This window comes from Tenebrio molitor, chromosome 8 (assembly GCF_963966145.1).
Source record: "Tenebrio molitor chromosome 8, icTenMoli1.1, whole genome shotgun sequence".
NCBI lineage: Eukaryota > Metazoa > Arthropoda > Insecta > Coleoptera > Tenebrionidae > Tenebrio > Tenebrio molitor.
Genome location: NC_091053.1, coordinates 19829466 through 19854780, shown reverse-complemented (window position 1 = coordinate 19854780; position 25315 = coordinate 19829466). Strand labels below are relative to the sequence as shown.

Sequence of the window (25315 nt, the reverse complement as noted above, 5' to 3'; positions counted from 1 at the left end):
ATTTGTATGGAGTAACTATTCATTTTTCCGTAAATAATTTTGACAGTAATTTACCGAAGTTCGCTGACTTAACCCAACAAATTACTAAATTTTTTGACAAACGCTGCCCAATTTGAAAATCATGGCATGTCATATTTAAAAATCGCTAAGTTTTAAATTAGTATTTTAAAATAAAAAAAATCATTTTAAGCGCAAAAATTTTATCTTTCTATTGATACCATTGCCTTACCTGTAAGTTCAATTGGCGAACAGGAATCAGCAAAAACGTTCAATACAATGTTAATTGCCTATGTTCGAGTTTGAGAACTGTATAACTAGATGAAAAAACCAAGTCATTGCGGATATTTCATAAAATGAAACGCTAATAGTCCAGTCAATATAAACATTCGACCTTGCAAAAGGTCATGTAGTTCTGATTTTTTAATATGTTCTTTGGACCTCAGCCAAGAGTAAAACACCAAATTTGCAACTTCGAAAGACTTGTGCGCACTGCGTGGTAGCCGAAGAACAGCAAAATTTTCGCATTATTTTCAGTTTTTGCTCAATATCTCTTAAGCTTGTTTAACACGATGCTAAATTTTGTAGAAAATTTGTTAGAAAATGAGAGAGACCCTCGATCAGGACCAATGAACGATCAGGATCATAGTCTGTCTTTGTCAGATCCTGATCGTTCATTGGTCCTCTCATTTTCTAACAAATTTTCTACAAAATTTAGCATCGTGTCAAACAAGCTTTAAGATATGAGTCTAACAGAAAAAGTTGAAGTTATCTTTTTTAAACTAGATTAAATTCACTTCAGTTTGAGGCCTAAGCAAACTTTGTGCGTCCAGCAGTTTCCGAGATAGAGCTCTTCAAAAATTGGGTATTTTTTCCAAGAAGTGAAATTTTTTTGTTTATTTCTCTTTTTTTATTAAATATTATCAAAAATATTCGCCCCATGTAAAAAGTCAAGGGCAATGAACTTGAAGCGTATTTATTTAGCTTTAAACTGAGATCTGATGGGCAGCTGCTTCTCTAAAAAGTGGCATATAACCGAAAACCTCGAAAAAGGGAATTTGGGAAAAATAAATGAAAACAAGTTTTCAGCGCATCAAACATCACGTATAGGGCCTAAACCGATCAACGTAATTTAGTATGTGTGGTTAACAACTTGAAGGGAGTCTGTGAAGTCGGTAGAGAAATACTGCCCTCAACGCCAGACTTGTTCTGATTGTATGAAAAATCATCAACTACCCCAAGTATGCTCCTTTGGAACGGGTTCATTAAGCAGGTGACAAGTGGTCTTGATTTTTATAGCTCAAAAATTATTTTCCTCTCATTTATCCGCACCCCACCTACTGATTACGATACAGTGTTCATATCACCTTTTGAAGCCAGTGAGAGAAGTAAAGGTCATTTTCAAAAAACCTGCTTCGTTACTTTTGATCAACCACTGTTTTTTAAGGCCAGAGATATTGTTGAGGGTGGCCAACATTCTGAGTTAAGCTGCGTGGTTGTGAGGCTTGGAGAGTTCCATCTCCTCATGTCATTCATGGATTGTATCGGTGCAATAATGGCAGGGAGTTGCTGGAAGGCGTTATTTATGACTATTTATACAAATCCCAGGCCTGGACAAGATGCTGAATGGTCATGCCTATTCACGAGCTGTACGAGCACACATTTTGACTAATCTGATATTGGCTGGCATTATTTTGGATGAGGTAGACTTGACTGGGAAAGAAAGAGCCGAAACTGAGAATAAGCTACGTGAGAGTGAGAGGTCTCTCATCTTGTTTGTAAAGGAAAATAGGACTTACCAAAGCCTAAGAGCCAAATTCAAAACTGCATTGCATAATTTGGAAGGTAATCAAAGCTGTGAGACCAATATGTTCACACGTCTACTCCCGTAAAACTATTCATCCAGGCAGAGCGTCAGGGTGATTAAGAACCTTCACCTGTATACTATCGATAAAATGCTACCTTGTTTTCATTCAGTTGGTCACTATTTCTTCACAAAGAGTGCCCACTTATATTTGCAAGATATGATGGCTCTAGAACAGCGGATGGATCCAACTGAGTTTAAGATATTCATAGAACAAAATTTTACAATCCGTCGATTTTGGCCCGGCCTATGGTCAATTTTGATTGCTGATGTGGTTTATGAAAAGCTACGGTGGATTGGCACATGTGCGTGGAATCTCCAGCAGTGAGCTAGGATAGTGAACCGTAAAAATGGGGTTCATGATAAACATACTTGTATATGCCAGGACATGTACCCGCCGGAGCTCAAATTAAAGCGCGCCAATGAATGAGAGGAAAATAATTCTTGGTGCGATCAAAATCAAGACCACTTGTCACCTGCTCCATGAACCCGTTCCAAAAGAGCATACTTGGGGTGTTCGATGATTTTCCATACAATCAGAACCAGAACAAGTCTGGCGCTGAGGGCAGTAGTATTTCTCCACCAACTTCACAGACTCTCTTCAAGTTGTTAACCACACATATTAAATTACGTTAAAATAACTTATTTGATCGGTTTAGGCCCTATGTCGTGATGTTTGATGCGCTGAAAACTTGTTTTCATTTATTTTTCCCAAATTCCATCTTTCGAGGTTTTCGGTTATATGCCACTTTTGAGAGAAGCATTGGACCTGCAGCTGCCCGTCAGATCAACTTTTTCTGTGAGACTCATATCTTAGGAGATATTGAGCAAAAACTGAAAATAGTGCCAAAATTTTGCTGTTCTTTGGCTACCAGGCAGCGCGCACAAGTCTTTCGAAGTTGCAAATTTGGTCTTTTACTCTTGGCTGAGATCCAAACAACATATTAAAAAATCAGAACCACATGACCTTTTGCAAAGTCGGAACCTTTTTTATGTTTATATTGACTGGACTATGATGTTTGATGCGCTGAAAGCTTGTTTTCATTGATTTTTCCCAAATTCCATTTTTTGAGGTTTTCGGTTATATGCCACTTTTGAGAGAAGCATTGGACCTGCAGCTGCCCGTCAGATCTCAATCTAAAGCTAAATAAATATACTTCAAGTTCATTGCTCATGACTTTTCTCATGGGGCGAGTATTTTTGACGATATTTAATAAAATTAGAGACGTAAAAAATTTTTTTTCACTTCTTGGAAAAAATGCCCAATTTTTGAAGAGCTGTATCTCGAAAACTGCCGGGCGCACAAAGTTTGATGTGGTCTCAAACTATAGTGAATTTAATCTAGTTTAAAAAAGGTAACTTCAACTTTTTTTGTGAGACTCATATCTTAGGAGATATTGAGCAAAAACTGAAAATAGTGCGAAAATTTTGCTGTTCTTTGGCTACCACGCAACGCGCACGTCTTTCGAAGTTGCAAATTTGGTTTTTCACTCTTGGCTGAGATCCAAACAACATATTAAAAAATCAGAACTACATGACCTTTTGCAAGGTCGGACCCTTTTTTATGTTTATATTAACGGAGATAATTGATTGTATATTTTTATTGTTTTCTAAAATTTTAAGTCCGGTCCTGTCCATTTCTCCGCTGTACTAGATTAATAACTAACCTGGCCCAGAATGGTGTCTTTCCGGAAATCGCTTTGCAATACTCTCTGGATGCTGCAGATGCATTCTGATAACGTGATAACATTGCCCATGCATTTGCAACATATCTGTGAGCTCATTATTTTCCTAATAATAAAGCCATTTCGACTAATTAGGTGACAACTCTGACAGTAGTTTTGATTAACGTCCATGCTCATTAGATTTTTTTTTTGTCAATTCCAATTTCTAACAAATCAGCGCAAATTTGAGCAGGACCGGTTTCAAAAATTTCAAAAAAATTAACTTATTGTATCTTCATTGCCGTACACATTTTACTAAGGTGATTTTGGTTAAAACTCTTAAAAACAACGCATACTATCACATGTTAAAAGAAACACCTCAACTTCGAGAACACTCTGTATTGACTGGACTATAACTCGACATTATGTGAATTTTGTTTCTTATTTCTTCTCTGAAAATAATGTCAAAATTCTTAGAATTAAATATACATAATACATACATATGTAATTCAGTAATCTTAAACGACAAAGAAGATAATATCACAAAGTGTTCATGTAAATCTGGAGCAACTTCTTTTTTGGGTTTAAATGTGACTTGAAGTTAATTAATTAATATTTTATTTAAAAAAATATTTTGGCTAAAATTAACAATTGACTGGTTATTATTTTATTATCGTTAGGAATTTTGTGGTAAAATTGTTTTGAAAAGCATAATCACATGTCAACGTTGACAAATAAATGAAAACTGCTATTTTTTCTGGCAGCAAAAAATCATGGAAATATTGTTCAAGTTCAGCCCACATTACCCTCCAAAAATAAAATTGCCCCAGCTTTATCTGAACATGACTGTACATTAGTTGTTTTTTTTTTTCAAAAACTGGCAACAAGAAAAATTTACAAATAAAAAAAAATTGACAAAGAGACGGTGAATGTTCATCTTATCGAAATCTATCTGTCGCCATTCATTATCGTTATTTATTTCGTTATTTCCGAATTCGACATGACGTTGCTAAATGATTCTTTCAAACACTTTACGGAAAATTTAGCAGATGATTTTAATCCGGAAGAAGGAACTGAGTAAAAGTTGAAAAACCTTAAAAAACTGTACAAAATTGACCTCAAAGCATCAGGCGATGAATGCATAATGCATCTAGCGAAAGAAATAAAAACAAACTAAAAATGAAAACTGAATATATTGCAGTATGTTTTCAAAAAACCTCCCATCATCAATTTTAATGAAACTGCAGTAGAGTTGATTTACAAAATTATGGAACTCCACCAACTATGAAGCGAAATAAAATTTATCTTGATGGGTCAAGGGGGTATGGTAAATTGCGCACACTGGTCAAATTTGACATTCAGAGACCCAAAGGGTCTTTTAAAATACAGGTAAATTGCGCACCAGTGGTGACGACGGACGTTCAGTCATAATAATTCTCGTTCAGGACTAGATAATGATCTTTTTTTAACCACTTGGGCTTTAACACTCCGAAATAAATATATCGGACTTTTTTTGACATTATTCGGTACATCTTTGGGTTCTGTAGGTAAATTGCGGTAACTTACAATTTTTACATAATTGAATCTATGTGATTCAGAAGAAAAAATATTCTTATATAAATTAATGCATTCCTCTAAGGACAACTGCTTCTTTATTATTTTGCCACATAGGTTTTTTTTCAACATTGGCGCTTCTTATTTTTATTTAGACGGTAGTCTGAAATGTAATAAGAAGATTTACAAAATTAAAGATATTTGGATGCGCCATACTGAAGTGAATAAAATGACTCACATACCTTGGAAATGCGAGCAACACTTGAACGATGCTAATCCCTTGGTTGCAGCTACCTGGTCAAAACCCCTGAACAATTTTAACCGTGTGCGCAATTTACCTGCGTCGGGGTCAAGAAATTGTCACGATTTCGAATTTTCTAAAATTTGAACGACTTATCGATCAATGAGCTTTTGTACAGAGACGTCGCTGGATTAGCGAAATTTATTTCAGGAACTTTATTTCATACTTCAATATTTTTGCTCAAAATTTTTCTTAATTTGAACTTCTGGTAAAATAGTTATGATTGTAAAAGAACTCTAAAGCTTGTTTGACACGATGCTAAATTTTGTAGAAAATTTGTTAGAAAATGAGAGAGACCCGCGATCGGACCAATGAACGATCAGGATCATAGTCTGTCTTTGTCAGATCCTGATCGTTCATTGGTCCTCTCTCATTTTCTAACAAATTTTCTACAAAATTTAGCATCGTGTCATACAGCCTTAAGGCCCGGTTGTATAAAGCTTAGTTAACATCGTGTCAGCTAACAAGGCCTCAAGTCGGAAATCCGCCCATTTGATTGGCTGATTTAAATCAAATTTTAAATATACCCCAATCAGATCGCTTGACATTATGTTAACTTTAACAAGAACTTGACATCGCTTTATACAACCGGGTCTATATATTTACACTTGACCACCGACTTCTAAGAAAGTACTGTTTTATATCGATACTTATTGCATAAATAACTAAATGGCCTTCAAATAAATTTATATTTAGAGCAACCTATGGATATTCAATTGTTTGCAACATTTTTCCAGCGTAGAAAATGACACAAGAAACGTCTGACATTTTAACGAAATAAAATTAAGTTAGAAAATATTTTTAATTCTTGTAGTGCATTCTCCCTATTCATCCTCCACGGAATATGACAATATGAAATTGGGAAAAAGCTTACTATGTAACCTGTGTAACTCCGGAGAATAATTGGTTACCTACAAAAATTACTTTACACTACTAGAATTAGAATGTCGCCTACGCCTACTCTAAATAGATATTTATTTGAAGGCCGGATATTATTATATATCGGGTGTTCATTTAATATTCTGGTAGCATTACCTATGGAAATATTTTATTTTTGTTAAGGCATGTCGTCGTTTGAACTTCCGGTTAGTAAAATTAGAGTAGAACTGTCACATTTTGACATTTGCGTTCAGAGAGGTTTACTGTTTGCTAGTGTTCACGTTAGAACAGAAAACGTTTTTGATTGAAAGTTATTTTCGCAATGGTTTGAAAGTGAATGGTGATGCTACCAGAATATTAAATGAACACCCGATATTATTTTTCATAAAAGCAACAACGATATACTTAAGTATAAGGCATTCACGATCTTTTTGGGACCGAGTTGGTTATGGCCATCTAGTGATTTTGTTGGCAGTACCTCGGTGATAACTAAATTCCCTAAAGGAAATTGACACTTTTTGTGTTAGGTTAGGTTGTTTTCAGTTTAGGGTTATATTTTCTGAATAGGTACATTGTTGCCGGATCTCTTGAATCTGATCTGTTATTTTTAAATTAAATTAAATCGTTTAATAGAAATTTTTTATCGTATCAAATTATTTTGGCAATTTTGACTGTTGCTTTGACGGGAATTTTAATTATTTTTACATGCTTAATAAATCATTTAGTTTCTTACGAATATTAAAATAATAAATCTGGCAATCCGGTGGCAAGGAAATGTCGAACAGACACTGACAGAAAAAAAAATTGCATCCGTTGCATCAGTGAGTCAGTTAGTCCAACATGAAAAGAAAAAATCATAGCCAACTCGATCCCAAAAAGATCGTGAATGCATAATATTTTGTGTTAATTTTTAAAATTTTGTTTCAGTGAACCACAAGACCCAAAATTAAACTGAATTTGTTTCTCGTAATCGATTCAATTGTTCCCTGGAGTAACTATTTTAATTTTGTTCAATAATGCCACCTCAGGTAAGAATCTTTTACTGAATTTACGTTGTTTTTATCTACGAATTTGGAGTTGCAACACTCTAATACTATTTTTAAATTCATTAAAATTTAAAATATTCATATTTAAATGAAAACATTTTATTTTAAGTTATGTAAATTATTTTAAATTAAATTCATATTGTTAAGTTTATCTTATTTGGTGGATAATTACGAGTAGGTATATGCCACGTGCCTAAATCTTGTTATTTTTTATCACATTCCAACATTTTTGCTTGAATTGAATTTAGTTTAGATTGTATCGTTTCAACACAATCTTTACAGATTTATTTATTCTCTTGTTTTTTATTTAACAATTTTAACGAAAACCATCATACAATTCACTTTTCTACTTCGACTCTTTGGAGTTAATTGCAATTTTGAAAATTCATTTTTAAACCTTGATTACTGCTTTTTTAAATATCGAGAATATTTACCCATCGGAAGTTAAAAAATTCTCTCTTGTAGAACACACCTGGTTTCGGAATCGAGTACGAAGTACTGATTCCTGCATACTTTGCATTAAAACTCAACAAAGAAAATATTGAAGATTTCCACATTCAAAGTAACGTCCAGGATATGGGAAACATGGACGACGTCGTAATTGACGTTACAAGAAACAAAACACAAGTTTCTTTTGCGATACAACTGAAACATAAGGAAACAAAAAACAAGCGTTTGTCACCTGGAACTTTCGAAGCGGAGAAGGGCGATTTCAGTTTGAAGAAATATTGTGAATCGTTTAACGGTTTGAGCGACGATAACAAACGACGTCAATTTATTCTCTACACGAACGCCAAATTCGATCCCAAACGGTCAAAAGAAGTGAAGAATTTCAAGATGATCCAAGACGACTGTTGTGATGAAATTTTTAATATTTTTAATACGAGTTTCGGTGGAGGGAACGTGTACAGATTTGAAGTCAACGATAAAACTCCTCAAGATGGGAAAATAAAAAAATCAGACTACGAAATATTTTTTGCACAATTTAGACTTTTTGTTTGTCAGAAAAATTTTAAAGATATTGAACTAGACACGGTCAAGATTTTGAATACCAAAGATGATGTGGTTCCGAAATATCTGAATTTGTTCAGAAAATGGCATCAAAACAGATTCACAAATAAGGTTATTGATAAAACAACGGTGAATGTTCATCTCATTGATATCTTTTTATCTCCATTTGTAACAAATCGTCATCTCCTGGTTTCGCAAGAAGAGAAATTGAAATTATTTGAAAGAGTAGTTAAAGAATTTGACGTCACTTTGATAAAAAATAATTTGTTCGAAAATGTTGATGAAAATTTGGTAGAAGATTCTGATCTTAAAAGATCAGGCATCCCCGATACGTTACTTAATCAATCTTGCATCAGTTTAGCAAAAAAAAGTAAAATTATTGAAAAAACCGAAACCAAATTGGAGCCACAAATAAAATTAAAAGTGTTGCAGTATTTTTTGAAAAAACCAATCATCGTCAATTTCAAAGACATTTCAGAAGAGTTGATTTACAAAATAATGGAACTACATCAACTAGGAAGTAAAATCAAATTTATCTTGGTGGGTCAAAAAATTCAATCGGCTAAACTGTCAAGATTTCGAATTTTCGAAAATGTGAACGACTTACGGAGCAATGATGAATTGTACAGCGAGGTCACTCGGACATGTCGCCTATCACTTCAGGGCAGGAAAGAGACGACACTAAAAGGACTGATCGATTCCTGTGAAGAAATTTGTGAACACGTCGAAGCAAATGAAGTGCTGCAAATGTTAAAGGGAACATTTTCAATCGGACAAACAACAGAGAGTCTTCCACCATTTTATATAAACAGAAAAGTTTCTTTCAAAGTTAAAACAATCGATGAATTTTTGGATGGTAAATTTTTTGAGAACAATTTAGCCGTTGTCAAATTGGACGGAAAAGTGAGAAAGATACAAAATGAAATTCTTAAGCGCAACATTAAAGTCGTCGATGTTCATGATTATTTGAACACGACACACATTTCAAATGAACCAACGATCATATCGACGAATGAAGAATGTTCGAACCAATTACTCCAAGATGTTTCAGAAAAAAGTAACAATAAATCTGTAGTCTATCTAAGAATTTCCGAAGATAAAGATTTTATAATCATATCAATAGAAGAAAATCATATTCATGGTTTAATAAGACCACTCAATATTTTATGTGCCGATCCCGGTATGGGCAAGACGACGATGTTGAAGAACTTGAAAAAGGAATGGGATTCCAGGTTTTGGACAATCGAAGTCGACCTCAAAACACATAATGAATTCTTTAAAACAAAACACGACGCCGATGAACTTTTAAACCATTTAATGGAAGGAAACGAAAATAGTTTTTCGAAGCACATTAGAGACGCTTTTCGGTCGAAGAAAAAAGTATATTTCTTTTTAGACGGTCTCGACGAAGTTGAAAAGAGTTGCGTCGACAACGTTTTGGATTCCGTCAAAGAACTGTCGTCTAAGGGATTTCACATTTGGATTTCTTCTCGAAAAAATCTAAAAACGAAATTAGAAGAGCGTTTCGGCAAAGTAGTGATGGACATGGAGGAAATTGAGGAAGAGCAACAGAAATTCTACATAGAGAATCGCTTGATGAAAGAATATAACCATGAACAAATAGAAAACATAATTGGTAAAATTTTTAACAACTCTGACATCGACAACAATTGTCAAATTTTGGGTAAAGTTCTTCAGCTTTACATCATAACGCAAAATCTCCTCGACGACAAAGAACTACATCGAAACGTGACCGAACACAAATTTCTTTTCACAAAAATGTATGATTTGTTTTTTTGTGGAAGATTCGAACATAATCGAAATAAAGAGTCGAAAAATCCAACTCAAACCTGGGCAGATGTGGAAGATACTTTAGAAATATACGAAAACCTAGCGGTGCATTCTGTGTTGGATGATTTAGTTTTTCAAAAACTAAAAATGGATCTGAGACGAGCGAGACGTTTTTTAAATAAAATTAAAACGAACAAGGACCCTTTGGGAATCGTAACAAAGGTAAACGACGAAGAAAAAGCACTCTTCGAACATCCAACCTATCGAGAATATTTTGCTGCCCGCTTTTTCTCAAACAACTTCGACAAAGCTCGTCTCATACGAGAAGAACTGTTTTCCGACGGACACAAGAACTTGATGATGATTTTAAGTGTCATACTTGCCGAAGATAATCCTCTACATTTGGCCGTGATCTATCGAAATGTAGATGAAATTGAAAAATATATTGATGACAAAAACGTTCACGACAAAGCTGGCCGCAATCCACTGCATCTAGCGACGTACATTGAACCAAGATTTGTAGGTCCGAAGTCATGTTTCATTGTCTCTATAGAAACCATAGAGTATTTGACAAACATAAGTATTTTAGAAAGGATGGTGAAATTTAACTACGCCGATTGCGACAATTTGTTCGAATGGAATGTCTTGGAATATGCTTTCGAGAATAAAAGTTTTGTTACTGTAGAAATGATCCTAAAAAGATGTGAATATCCAAAAGAGGAATTACATCAGTATATCAAAAAATATATCAATAATGACAACTGTGTGCTTTTCTGCTTGACACATGGATGTACAAAGTTGTTGTCAGCAATACTCGAAAACAGCAAAAGAAGCAACAATTATTTAAAACTAAACAATTTTACTATCATTGAGCACACAATAAAAAACTGTTACTTCCAAGAAGACGAAACATTACGCTTTGTATTTGATACTCTTCAAAATAAGTACTATTTTTATGTGAATTCCAGAAATGAACGTGGAGAAACTGCTCTACACTTAGCTGCAAAGCGCGGAAAAACATATGCGGTCCAAATGTTACTCGAAAAAGGGGCATATAAATATTGTAAAACAGAGAATCAGAAAACTCCATTAACTTTAGCTCTTGAAAATGGACACGAACGAACAGCCAATTTATTGACGCACAACTTATTGAAGTTAACTAAACCTTTCAGTAGAATTATGAAAACACCCAGACTTTTAACCCAAAACGGAATATCTCATGAAGACCTTAAAAATAACAACGAATTTCGGTTACACTTGGCTGCTTACAGTAGGAATGTGAAAAAAGTCAAATTATTAATAGACGAGGGAGAAATTGTAGATGCCGTCACAAATAATCGTGAAACTCCGTTGCACATTGCTGCTTTTAAGGGAAATGTGGATATAGCCGAATTATTAATCGAGAAAGGAGCATCTGTTAACGCCCTTGCAACTGACAATGAAACTCCGCTGCACCGGGCTGCACAATGGGAAAATTCAAAAACAGCAGAATTACTAATTGAGAAAGGAGCATCGATTAACGCGCTTACAACTGATAATGAAACTCCGCTGCATTGGGCTGCTCAATATGGAAATTCAAAAACAGCAGAATTACTAATTGAGAAAGGAGCATCGATTAACGCGCTTACAACTGATAATGAAACTCCGCTGCATTGGGCTGCTGAAGGTGAACATTCAAAAACAGCAGAATTACTAATCGAGAAAGGGGCTTCTGTTAACGCCCTTACAACTAATGATCAAACTCCGCTACACTGGGCTGTTGATCGTGGAAATATAAAAACAGCAGAATTACTAATCGAGAAAGGAGCATCTGTTAACGCCCTTACAACTGATAATGAAACTCCGCTACATCGGGCTGCTCAACGTGAAAATTCAAAAACAGCAGAATTACTAATCGAGAAAGGAGCATCTGTTAACGCCCTTACAACTGATAATCAAACTCCGCTACATTGGGCTGCTCAAAGTGAAAATTCAAAAACAGCAGAATTACTAATCGAGAAAGGAGCATCTGCTAACGCTCTTGGATTTGGTAATGTAACCCCGCTACACCGGGCTGCTCAAAGTGAAAATTCGCCAACAGCAGAATTACTAATCGAGAAAGGAGCATCTGTTAACGCCCTTACAACTGATAATGAAACTCCGCTACACAGGGCTGTTGATCGTGGAAATATAAAAACAGCAGAATTACTAATTCAGAAAGGAGCATCTATTAACGCCGTTACAACTGATAATGAAACTCCGCTACATTGGGCTACTCAAAGTGAAAATTCAAAAACAGCAGAATTACTAATCGAGAAAGGAGCATGTGTTAACGCCCTTACAACTGATAATGAAACTCCGCTACACTGGGCTGTTGATCGTGGAAATATAAAAACAGCAGAATTACTAATCGAGAAAGGAGCATCTGTTAACGCCCTTACAACTGATAATGAAACTCCGCTACATTGGGCTACTCAAAGTGAAAATTCAAAAACAGCAGAATTACTAATCGAGAAAGGAGCATGTGTTAACGCCCTTACAACTGATAATGAAACTCCGCTACACTGGGCTTCTCAACATGAAAATTTAAAAACAGCAGAATTATTAATCGAGAAAGGAGCATCTGTTAACGCCCTTACAACTAATATTCAAACTCCGCTACATTGGGCTGTTATTCGTGGAAATATAAATACAGCAGAATTACTAATCGAGAAAGGAGCATCTGTTAACGCCCTTACAACTAATAATCAAACTCCGCTACAATGTGCTGTTGATCATGGAAATATAAAAACAGCAGAATTACTAATCGAGAAAGGAGCATCTGTTAACGCCGCCCTTACAATTGATAATGGAACTCCTCTGCATTGGGCTGCTCAACTTGAAAATTCAAAAACAGCAGAATTACTAATCGAGAAAGGAGCATCTGTTAACGCCCTTACAACTGATAATGAAACTCCGCTACACTGGGCTGTTGATCGTGGAAATATAAAAACAGCAGAATTACTAATTCAGAAAGGAGCATCTATTAACGCCGTTACAACTGATAATGAAACTCCGCTACATTGGGCTACTCAAAGTGAAAATTCAAAAACAGCAGAATTACTAATCGAGAAAGGAGCATGTGTTAACGCCCTTACAACTGATAATGAAACTCCGCTACACTGGGCTTCTCAACATGAAAATTTAAAAACAGCAGAATTATTAATCGAGAAAGGAGCATCTGTTAACGCCTTTACAACTAATAATCAAACTCCGCTACATTGGGCTGTTATTCGTGGAAATATAAATACAGCAGAATTACTAATCGAGAAAGGAGCATCTGTTAACGCCCTTACAACTAATAATCAAACTCCGCTACAATGTGCTGTTGATCATGGAAATATAAAAACAGCAGAATTACTAATCGAGAAAGGAGCATCTGTTAACGCCGCCCTTACAATTGATAATGGAACTCCTCTGCATTGGGCAGCTCAACTTGAAAATTCAAAAACAGCAGAATTACTAATCGAGAAAGGAGCATCTGTTAACGCCCTTACAACTAATAATCGAACTCCGCTACAATGTGCTGTTGATCGTGGAAATATAAAAACAGTAGAATTACTAATCGAGAAAGGAGCATCTGTTAACGCCGCCCTTACAATTGATAATGGAACTCCTCTGCATTGGGCTGCTCAACTTGAAAATTCAAAAACAGCAGAATTACTAATCGAGAAAGGAGCATCTATTAAGGCCCTTACAACTAATAATCAAACTCTGCTACACTGGGCTGTTCAACATGAAAATTCAAAAACAACAGAATTACTAATCGAGAAAGGAGCATCTGTTAACGCCCTTACAACTCTTAATCAAACTCCCCTACACTGGGCTGTTATTCGTGGAAATATAAAAACAGCAGAATTACTAATCGAGAAAGGAACATCTATTAACGCCCTTACAACTAACAATCAAACTCCTCTGCATTGGGCTGCTCAACTTGAAAATTCAAAAACAGCAGAATTACTAATCGAGAAAGGAGCATCTATTAACGCCCTTACAACTAACAATCAAACTCCCCTACACTGGGCTGTTATTCGTGGAAATATAAAAACAGCAGAATTACTAATCGAGAAAGGAGCATCTATTAAGGCCCTTACAACTAATAATCAAACTCTGCTACACTGGGCTGCTCAACTTGAAAATTCAAAAACAGCAGAATTACTAATCGAGAAAGGAGCATCTATTAACGCCTTTACAACTGATAATCAAACTCCTCTGCATTGGGCTGCTCAACTTGAAAATTCAAAAACAGCAGAATTACTAATCGAGAAAGGAGCATCTATTAACGCCCTTACAACTAACAATCAAACTCCGCTACACTGGGCTGTTAAACATGAAAATTCAAAAACAGCAGAATTACTAATCGAGAAAGGAGCATCTGTTAACGCCTTTACAACTGATAATCAAACTCCTCTGCATTGGGCTGCTCAACTTGAAAATTCAAAAACAGCAGAATTACTAATCGAGAAAGGAGCATCTATTAACGCCCTTACAACTAACAATCAAACTCCGCTACACTGGGCTGTTAAACATGAAAATTCAAAAACAGCAGAATTACTAATCGAGAAAGGAGCATCTGTTAACGCCCTTACAACTCTTAATCAAACTCCCCTACACTGGGCTGTTATTCGTGGAAATATAAAAACAGCAGAATTACTAATCGAGAAAGGAGCATCTGTTAACGCTCTTGGATTTGGTAATGCAACTCCGCTACAATGTGCTGTTGATCGTGGAAATATAAAAACAGCAGAATTACTAATCGAGAAAGGAGCATCTGTTAACGCCGCCCTTACAATTGATAATGGAACTCCTCTGCATTGGGCTGCTCAACTTGAAAATTCAAAAACAGCAGAATTACTAATCGAGAAAGGAGCATCTGTTAACGCCCTTACAACTAATAATCGAACTCCGCTACAATGTGCTGTTGATCGTGGAAATATAAAAACAGTAGAATTACTAATCGAGAAAGGAGCATCTGTTAACGCCGCCCTTACAATTGATAATGGAACTCCTCTGCATTGGGCTGCTCAACTTGAAAATTCAAAAACAGCAGAATTACTAATCGAGAAAGGAGCATCTATTAAGGCCCTTACAACTAATAATCAAACTCTGCTACACTGGGCTGTTCAACATGAAAATTCAAAAACAACAGAATTACTAATCGAGAAAGGAGCATCTGTTAACGCCCTTACAACTAACAATCAAACTCCTCTGCATTGGGCTGCTCAACTTGAAAATTCAAAAACAGCAGAATTACTAATCGAGAAAGGAGCATCTATTAACGCCCTTACAACTCTTAATCAAACTCCCCTACACTGGGCTGTTATTCGTGGAAATATAAAAACAGCAGAATTACTAATCGAGAAAGGAGCATCTATTAAGGCCCTTACAACTAATAATCAAACTCTGCTACACTGGGCTGCTCAACTTGAAAATTCAAAAACAGCAGAATTACTAATCGAGAAAGGAGCATCTATTAACGCCCTTACAACTAACAATCAAACTCCGCTACACTGGGCTGTTAAACATGAAAATTCAAAAACAGCAGAATTACTAATCGAGAAAGGAGCATCTGTTAACGCCCTTACAACTCTTAATCAAACTCCCCTACACTGGGCTGTTATTCGTGGAAATATAAAAACAGCAGAATTACTAATCGAGAAAGGAGCATCTATTAAGGCCCTTACAACTAATAATCAAACTCTGCTACACTGGGCTGCTCAACTTGAAAATTCAAAAACAGCAGAATTACTAATCGAGAAAGGAGCATCTATTAACGCCCTTACAACTAAAAATCAAACTCCGCTACACTGGGCTGTTCAACATGAAAATTCAAAAACAGCAGAATTACTAATCGAGAAAGGAGCATCTGTTAACGCCTTTACAACTGATAATCAAACTCCTCTGCATTGGGCTGCTCAACTTGAAAATTCAAAAACAGCAGAATTACTAATCGAGAAAGGAGCATCTATTAACGCCCTTACAACTAACAATCAAACTCCGCTACACTGGGCTGTTAAACATGAAAATTCAAAAACAGCAGAATTACTAATCGAGAAAGGAGCATCTGTTAACGCCCTTACAACTCTTAATCAAACTCCCCTACACTGGGCTGTTATTCGTGGAAATATAAAAACAGCAGAATTACTAATCGAGAAAGGAGCATCTATTAAGGCCCTTACAACTAATAATCAAACTCTGCTACACTGGGCTGCTCAACTTGAAAATTCAAAAACAGCAGAATTACTAATCGAGAAAGGAGCATCTATTAACGCCCTTACAACTAACAATCAAACTCCGCTACACTGGGCTGTTCAACATGAAAATTCAAAAACAGCAGAATTACTAATCGAGAAAGGAGCATCTGTTAACGCCTTTACAACTGATAATCAAACTCCTCTGCATTGGGCTGCTCAACTTGAAAATTCAAAAACAGCAGAATTACTAATCGAGAAAGGAGCATCTATTAACGCCCTTACAACTAACAATCAAACTCTGCTACACTGGGCTGTTCAACATGAAAATTCAAAAACAGCAGAATTACTAATCGAGAAAGGAGCATCTGTTAACGCCCTTACAACTCTTAATCAAACTCCCCTACACTGGGCTGTTATTCGTGGAAATATAAAAACAGCAGAATTACTAATCGAGAAAGGAGCATCTATTAAGGCCCTTACAACTAATAATCAAACTCTGCTACACTGGGCTGCTCAACTTGAAAATTCAAAAACAGCAGAATTACTAATCGAGAAAGGAGCATCTGTTAACGCCCTTACAACTAATAATCAAACTCCGCTACAATGTGCTGTTGATCATGGAAATATAAAAACAGCAGAATTACTAATCGAGAAAGGAGCATCTGTTAACGCCGCCCTTACAATTGATAATGGAACTCCTCTGCATTGGGCTGCTCAACTTGAAAATTCAAAAACAGCAGAATTACTAATCGAGAAAGGAGCATCTGTTAACGCCCTTACAACTAATAATCGAACTCCGCTACAATGTGCTGTTGATCGTGGAAATATAAAAACAGTAGAATTACTAATCGAGAAAGGAGCATCTGTTAACGCCGCCCTTACAATTGATAATGGAACTCCTCTGCATTGGGCTGCTCAACTTGAAAATTCAAAAACAGCAGAATTACTAATCGAGAAAGGAGCATCTATTAAGGCCCTTACAACTAATAATCAAACTCTGCTACACTGGGCTGTTCAACATGAAAATTCAAAAACAACAGAATTACTAATCGAGAAAGGAGCATCTGTTAACGCCCTTACAACTCTTAATCAAACTCCCCTACACTGGGCTGTTATTCGTGGAAATATAAAAACAGCAGAATTACTAATCGAGAAAGGAACATCTATTAACGCCCTTACAACTAACAATCAAACTCCTCTGCATTGGGCTGCTCAACTTGAAAATTCAAAAACAGCAGAATTACTAATCGAGAAAGGAGCATCTATTAACGCCCTTACAACTCATAATCAAACTCCCCTACACTGGGCTGTTATTCGTGGAAATATAAAAACAGCAGAATTACTAATCGAGAAAGGAGCATCTATTAAGGCCCTTACAACTAATAATCAAACTCTGCTACACTGGGCTGCTCAACTTGAAAATTCAAAAACAGCAGAATTACTAATCGAGAAAGGAGCATCTATTAACGCCCTTACAACTAACAATCAAACTCCGCTACACTGGGCTGTTCAACATGAAAATTCAAAAACAGCAGAATTACTAATCGAGAAAGGAGCATCTGTTAACGCCTTTACAACTGATAATCAAACTCCTCTGCATTGGGCTGCTCAACTTGAAAATTCAAAAACAGCAGAATTACTAATCGAGAAAGGAGCATCTATTAACGCCCTTACAACTAACAATCAAACTCCGCTACACTGGGCTGTTAAACATGAAAATTCAAAAACAGCAGAATTACTAATCGAGAAAGGAGCATCTGTTAACGCCCTTACAACTCTTAATCAAACTCCCCTACACTGGGCTGTTATTCGTGGAAATATAAAAACAGCAGAATTACTAATCGAGAAAGGAGCATCTATTAAGGCCCTTACAACTAATAATCAAACTCTGCTACACTGGGCTGCTCAACTTGAAAATTCAAAAACAGCAGAATTACTAATCGAGAAAGGAGCATCTATTAACGCCCTTACAACTAACAATCAAACTCCGCTACACTGGGCTGTTCAACATGAAAATTCAAAAACAGCAGAATTACTAATCGAGAAAGGAGCATCTGTTAACGCCTTTACAACTGATAATCAAACTCCTCTGCATTGGGCTGCTCAACTTGAAAATTCAAAAACAGCAGAATTACTAATCGAGAAAGGAGCATCTATTAACGCCCTTACAACTAACAATCAAACTCCGCTACACTGGGCTGTTAAACATGAAAATTCAAAAACAGCAGAATTACTAATCGAGAAAGGAGCATCTGTTAACGCCCTTACAACTCTTAATCAAACTCCCCTACACTGGGCTGTTATTCGTGGAAATATAAAAACAGCAGAATTACTAATCGAGAAAGGAGCATCTATTAAGGCCCTTACAACTAATAATCAAACTCTGCTACACTGGGCTGCTCAACTTGAAAATTCAAAAACAGCAGAATTACTAATCGAGAAAGGAGCATCTATTAACGCCCTTACAACTAACAATCAAACTCCGCTACACTGGGCTGTTCAACATGAAAATTCAAAAACAGCAGAATTACTAATCGAGAAAGGAGCATCTGTTAACGCCTTTACAACTGATAATCAAACTCCTCTGCATTGGGCTGCTCAACTTGAAAATTCAAAAACAGCAGAATTACTAATCGAGAAAGGAGCATCTATTAACGCCCTTACAACTAACAATCAAACTCCGCTACACTGGGCTGTTAAACATGAAAATTCAAAAACAGCAGAATTACTAATCGAGAAAGGAGCATCTGTTAACGCCCTTACAACTCTTAATCAAACTCCCCTACACTGGGCTGTTATTCGTGGAAATATAAAAACAGCAGAATTACTAATCGAGAAAGGAGCATCTATTAAGGCCCTTACAACTAATAATCAAACTCTGCTACACTGGGCTGCTCAACTTGAAAATTCAAAAACAGCAGAATTACTAATCGAGAAAGGAGCATCTATTAACGCCCTTACAACTAACAATCAAACTCCGCTACACTGGGCTGTTCAACATGAAAATTCAAAAACAGCAGAATTACTAATCGAGAAAGGAGCATCTGTTAACGCCTTTACAACTGATAATCAAACTCCTCTGCATTGGGCTGCTCAACTTGAAAATTCAAAAACAGCAGAATTACTAATCGAGAAAGGAGCATCTATTAACGCCCTTACAACTAACAATCAAACTCCGCTACACTGGGCTGTTAAACATGAAAATTCAAAAACAGCAGAATTACTAATCGAGAAAGGAGCATCTGTTAACGCCCTTACAACTCTTAATCAAACTCCCCTACACTGGGCTGTTATTCGTGGAAATATAAAAACAGCAGAATTACTAATCGAGAAAGGAGCATCTATTAAGGCCCTTACAACTAATAATCAAACTCTGCTACACTGGGCTGCTCAACTTGAAAATTCAAAAACAGCAGAATTACTAATCGAGAAAGGAGCATCTATTAACGCCCTTACAACTAACAATCAAACTCCGCTACACTGGGCTGTTCAACATGAAAATTCAAAAACAGCAGAATTACTAATCGAGAAAGGAGCATCTGTTAACGCCTTTACAACTGATAATCAAACTCCTCTGCATTGGGCTGCTCAACTTGAAAATTCAAAAACAGCAGAATTACTAATCGAGAAAGGAGCATCTATTAACGCCCTTACAACTAACAATCAAACTCCGCTACACTGGGCTGTTAAACATGAAAATTCAAAAACAGCAGAATTACTAATCGAGAAAGGAGCATCTGTTAACGCCCTTACAACTCTTAATCAAACTCCCCTACACTGGGCTGTTATTCGTGGAAATATAAAAACAGCAGAATTACTAATCGAGAAAGGAGCATCTATTAAGACCCTTACAACTAATAATCAAACTCTGCTACACTGGGCTGCTCAACTTGAAAATTCAAAAACAGCAGAATTACTAATCGAGAAAGGAGCATCTATTAACGCCCTTACAACTAACAATCAAACTCCGCTACACTGGGCTGTTCAACATGAAAATTCAAAAACAGCAGAATTACTAATCGAGAAAGGAGCATCTGTTAACGCCTTTACAACTGATAATCAAACTCCTCTGCATTGGGCTGCTCAACTTGAAAATTCAAAAACAGCAGAATTACTAATCGAGAAAGGAGCATCTATTAACGCCCTTACAACTAACAATCAAACTCCGCTACACTGGGCTGTTAAACATGAAAATTCAAAAACAGCAGAATTACTAATCGAGAAAGGAGCATCTGTTAACGCCCTTACAACTCTTAATCAAACTCCCCTACACTGGGCTGTTATTCGTGGAAATATAAAAACAGCAGAATTACTAATCGAGAAAGGAGCATCTATTAAGGCCCTTACAACTAATAATCAAACTCTGCTACACTGGGCTGCTCAACTTGAAAATTCAAAAACAGCAGAATTACTAATCGAGAAAGGAGCATCTATTAACGCCCTTACAACTAACAATCAAACTCCGCTACACTGGGCTGTTCAACATGAAAATTCAAAAACAGCAGAATTACTAATCGAGAAAGGAGCATCTGTTAACGCCTTTACAACTGATAATCAAACTCCTCTGCATTGGGCTGCTCAACTTGAAAATTCAAAAACAGCAGAATTACTAATCGAGAAAGGAGCATCTATTAACGCCCTTACAACTAACAATCAAACTCCGCTACACTGGGCTGTTAAACATGAAAATTCAAAAACAGCAGAATTACTAATCGAGAAAGGAGCATCTGTTAACGCCCTTACAACTCTTAATCAAACTCCCCTACACTGGGCTGTTATTCGTGGAAATATAAAAACAGCAGAATTACTAATCGAGAAAGGAGCATCTATTAAGGCCCTTACAACTAATAATCAAACTCTGCTACACTGGGCTGCTCAACTTGAAAATTCAAAAACAGCAGAATTACTAATCGAGAAAGGAGCATCTGTTAACGCCCTTACAACTAATAATCAAACTCCGCTACAATGTGCTGTTGATCATGGAAATATAAAAACAGCAGAATTACTAATCGAGAAAGGAGCATCTGTTAACGCTCTTGGATTTGGTAATGCAACTCCGCTACAATGTGCTGTTGATCGTGGAAATATAAAAACAGCAGAATTACTAATCGAGAAAGGAGCATCTGTTAACGCTCTTGGATTTGGTAATGCAACTCCGCTACAATGTGCTGTTGATCGTGGAAATATAAAAACAGTAGAATTACTAATCGAGAAAGGAGCATCTGTTAACGCCGCCCTTACAATTGATAATGGAACTCCTCTGCATTGGGCTGCTCAACTTGAAAATTCAAAAACAGCAGAATTACTAATCGAGAAAGGAGCATGTGTTAACGCCCTTACAACTGATAATGAAGCTCCGCTACACTGGGCTGTTATTCGTGGAAATATAAAAACAGCAGAATTACTAATCGAGAAAGGAGCATCTATTAACGCCCTTACAACTAACAATCAAACTCCGCTACACTGGGCTGTTCAACATGAAAATTCAAAAACAGCAGAATTACTAATCGAGAAAGGAGCATCTGTTAACGCCTTTACAACTGATAATCAAACTCCTCTGCATTGGGCTGCTCAACTTGAAAATTCAAAAACAGCAGAATTACTAATCGAGAAAGGAGCATCTGTTAACGCCCTTACAACTGATAATCAAACTCCGCTACAATGTGCTGTTGATCGTGGAAATATAAAAACAGCAGAATTACTAATCGAGAAAGGAGCATCTGTTAACGCCGCCCTTACAATTCCTCTGCATTGGGCTGCTCAACTTGAAAATTCAAAAGCAGCAGAATTACTAATCGAGAAAGGAGCATCTGTTAACGCCCTTACAACTAATAATCAAACTCCGCTACACTGGGCTGTTATTCGTGGAAATATAAAAACAGCAGAATTACTAATCGAGAAAGGAGCATCTATTAACGCCCTTACAACTAACAATGAAACTCCGCTACACTGGGCTGTTGATAGCGGAAATGTAAAAATAGCAGAATTACTAATCGAGAAAGGAGCATCTGTTAACGCCCTTACAACTAATAATCAAACTCCGCTACACTGGGCTGTTATTCGTGGAAATATAAAAACAGCAGAATTACTAATCGAGAAAGGAACATCTATTAACGCCCTTACAACTAATAATCAAACTCTGCTACACTGGGTTGCTCAATATGGAAATTCAAAAGCAGCAGAATTACTAATCGAGAAAGGAGCATCTGTTAACGCCCTTACAACTGACAATGAAACTCCGTTACACTGGGCTCTTGATCGTGGAAATATAAAAACAGCAGAATTACTAATCGAGAAAGGAGCATCTGTTAACGCCCTTACTACTAATAATCAAACTCCGCTACAATGTGCTGTTGATCGTGGAAATATAAAAACAGCAGAATTACTAATCGAGAAAGGAGCATCTGTTAACGCTCTTGGATTTGGTAATGCAACTCCGCTACATCGGGCTGCTCAACGTGAAAATTCAAAAACAGCAGAATTACTAATCGAGAAAGGAGCATCTGTTAACGCCTTTACAACTGATAATCAAACTCCGCTACATTGGGCTGCTCAAAGTGAAAATTCAAAACAGCAGAATTACTAATCGAGAAAGGAGCATGTGTTAACGCCCTTACAACTGATAATGAAGCTCCGCTACACTGGGCTGTTATTCGTGGAAATATAAAAACAGCAGAATTACTAATCGAGAAAGGAGCATCTATTAACGCCCTTACAACTAACAATCAAACTCCGCTACACTGGGCTGTTCAACATGAAAATTCAAAAACAGCAGAATTACTAATCGAGAAAGGAGCATCTGTTAACGCCGTTACAACTAATAATGGAACTCCGTTACATTGGGCTGTTATTCGTGGAAATATAAAAACAGCAGAATTACTAATCGAGAAAGGAGCATCTGTTAACGCCTTTACAACTGATAATCAAACTCCGCTACATTGGGCTGCTCAAAGTGAAAATTCAAAAACAGCAGAATTACTAATCGAGAAAGGAGCATCTGTTAACGCCCTTACAACTAATAATCAAACTCCGCTACACTGGGCTGTTATTCGTGGAAATATAAAAACAGCAGAATTACTAATCGAGAAAGGAGCATCTATTAACGCCCTTACAACTAACAATCAAATTCCGCTACACTGGGCTGTTCAACATGAAAATTCAAAAACAGCAGAATTACTAATCGAGAAAGGAGCATCTGTTAACGCCGTTACAACTAATAATGGAACTCCGTTACATTGGGCTGTTATTCGTGGAAATATAAAAACAGCAGAATTACTAATCGAGAAAGGAGCATCTGTTAACGCCTTTACACCTGATAATCAAACTCCGCTACATTGGGCTGCTCAAAGTGAAAATTCAAAAACAGCAGAATTACTAATCGAGAAAGGAGCATCTGTTAACGCCCTTACAACTAATAATCAAACTTCGCTACACTGGGCTGTTATTCGTGGAAATATAAAAACAGCAGAATTACTAATCGAGAAAGGAGCATCTGTTAACGCCCTTACAACTAATAATCAAACTCCGCTACACTGGGCTGTTATTCGTGGAAATATAAAAACAGCAGAATTACTAATCGAGAAAGGAGCATCTGTTAACGCCCTTACAACTGATGAGAAATCTCCCTTACATTTGGCATTTGAAAGAGGTCATTCGGAAACAGTCGATTTACTAATTCAGAAAGGAGCATCCTTTAATTAACCAGAAGAAGTTGACCTGTATCTGCGCCGTATACAACCCATTTCGGGCCATGGAGCGGTCTTTCACCACATACTCCTCGCTACACCGTCCGAGCCCGATATGACTCTGAGTATTGCAGACCAATGCCGACAGCATGAACATGTTAGGCGTGGTGTTCCAGGAAGTGGATCAAGAAAACCATGTCTTCGCTCACGCAAATATATCAGTTTGGGTGCCAGAGGGCAGAGGTGCCACAGTGGCGAACAAGAATGCCTCATTCTAGTTTGGAACTTCCGAAGGGACTGACCTTACTTGGAATATCATCGGTTCCTGGTGAGATCCGACAACAAAGCCATCAAAAATGCCAAAGTTGGGACGACCATGGAATACCAACAACGCGGTTTTGACCTGCAACATTTTCCGAGTAAGGAAAATGAAACTTCCAGATTTTCTTTCCAAGAGACCGGAACCGAAGAAACTCTGCAGGACCCAGAATCTGAAGAGACGCTTCAACTTCTCCTTCACGATAAGCCGGACGAGACCGAGTACTTCGTCACAAGGCCAATCGGATTTTTACTTTGTAGACCTAAGGAAACGGGTCGTGAAATGCCATTTCGACTGGCTCCCCCCGATATCCGCGCGTATACTCTGTTTGTGAGGCCGATGCAGCTAAGCCATAAAACGACCGAAGCGCTGACAGATTCCAGTGCGTCCAAAACATTTCATGAATAATTAATTATTAGCAGAAGAATTAATATTTCTAAGAGGATGAACTTTTTGGATTTCCTGCTCTAAAGTAATGTCCCTTACTTAGCATCTTCCAAACATCATGTTTTCTCACTCTCACGCCCGCACACAGCTTTCAGAACGAGGATGGCCAGTTGGTTAACGTAAGCCAAGCGCAGTATATTCCCGACAAAAGAAATTTGCATATGCGTGTGTTAAGCGGTGATTATTATTGATTTATGACAACCCAGTTTTACGACTTATTTGCAATAATATCAAAAACCGACTTTAGTTTGTTAATAGTAAGTTAGGTTAGCTTTAAGTTTTGTTTATTACTTATTAATGATTTCTGTTTTGTTGTCGTTAAATGTCGGTAGGTAAGCCAAGCGGGACTCTATGTCGTTCCATACTTGTGTTAAGTTAACAATAAAACAATTACACCGATTTTTCAAAAGCATTTGATCGCATCGATCATAATATCTTATTAAATAAACTCAGACACTTCGGATTCAGTGACTCTCTTTTAAATCTATTCGAGTCTTATTTATCGGATCGTTTTTGTTACGTAAATATTTTAGGTTTCTATTCTG

The 25315-nt window shown here is 36.8% G+C and overlaps 2 protein-coding genes across 2 annotated transcripts in view; one reads left to right on the top strand and one right to left on the bottom strand.

The window, feature by feature from the left end:
* The window catches only part of LOC138136387 (uncharacterized), a 36672-nt gene extending 11503 nt beyond the window's left edge, over positions 1-25169 (top strand). The window contains exons 3-4 of the mRNA XM_069055563.1: positions 7187-7287; positions 7771-25169. Coding sequence (XP_068911664.1) covers positions 7276-7287; positions 7771-22905 — 15147 coding nt within the window. The 5' untranslated portion in view covers positions 7187-7275 and the 3' untranslated portion in view covers positions 22906-25169. The remainder of the gene's footprint in view (positions 1-7186; positions 7288-7770) is intronic.
* The window catches only part of LOC138136846 (E3 ubiquitin-protein ligase RNF126-like), a 209027-nt gene that overhangs the window by 59501 nt on the left and 124211 nt on the right, over positions 1-25315 (bottom strand). The gene's annotated exons all lie outside the window — the stretch shown is intronic.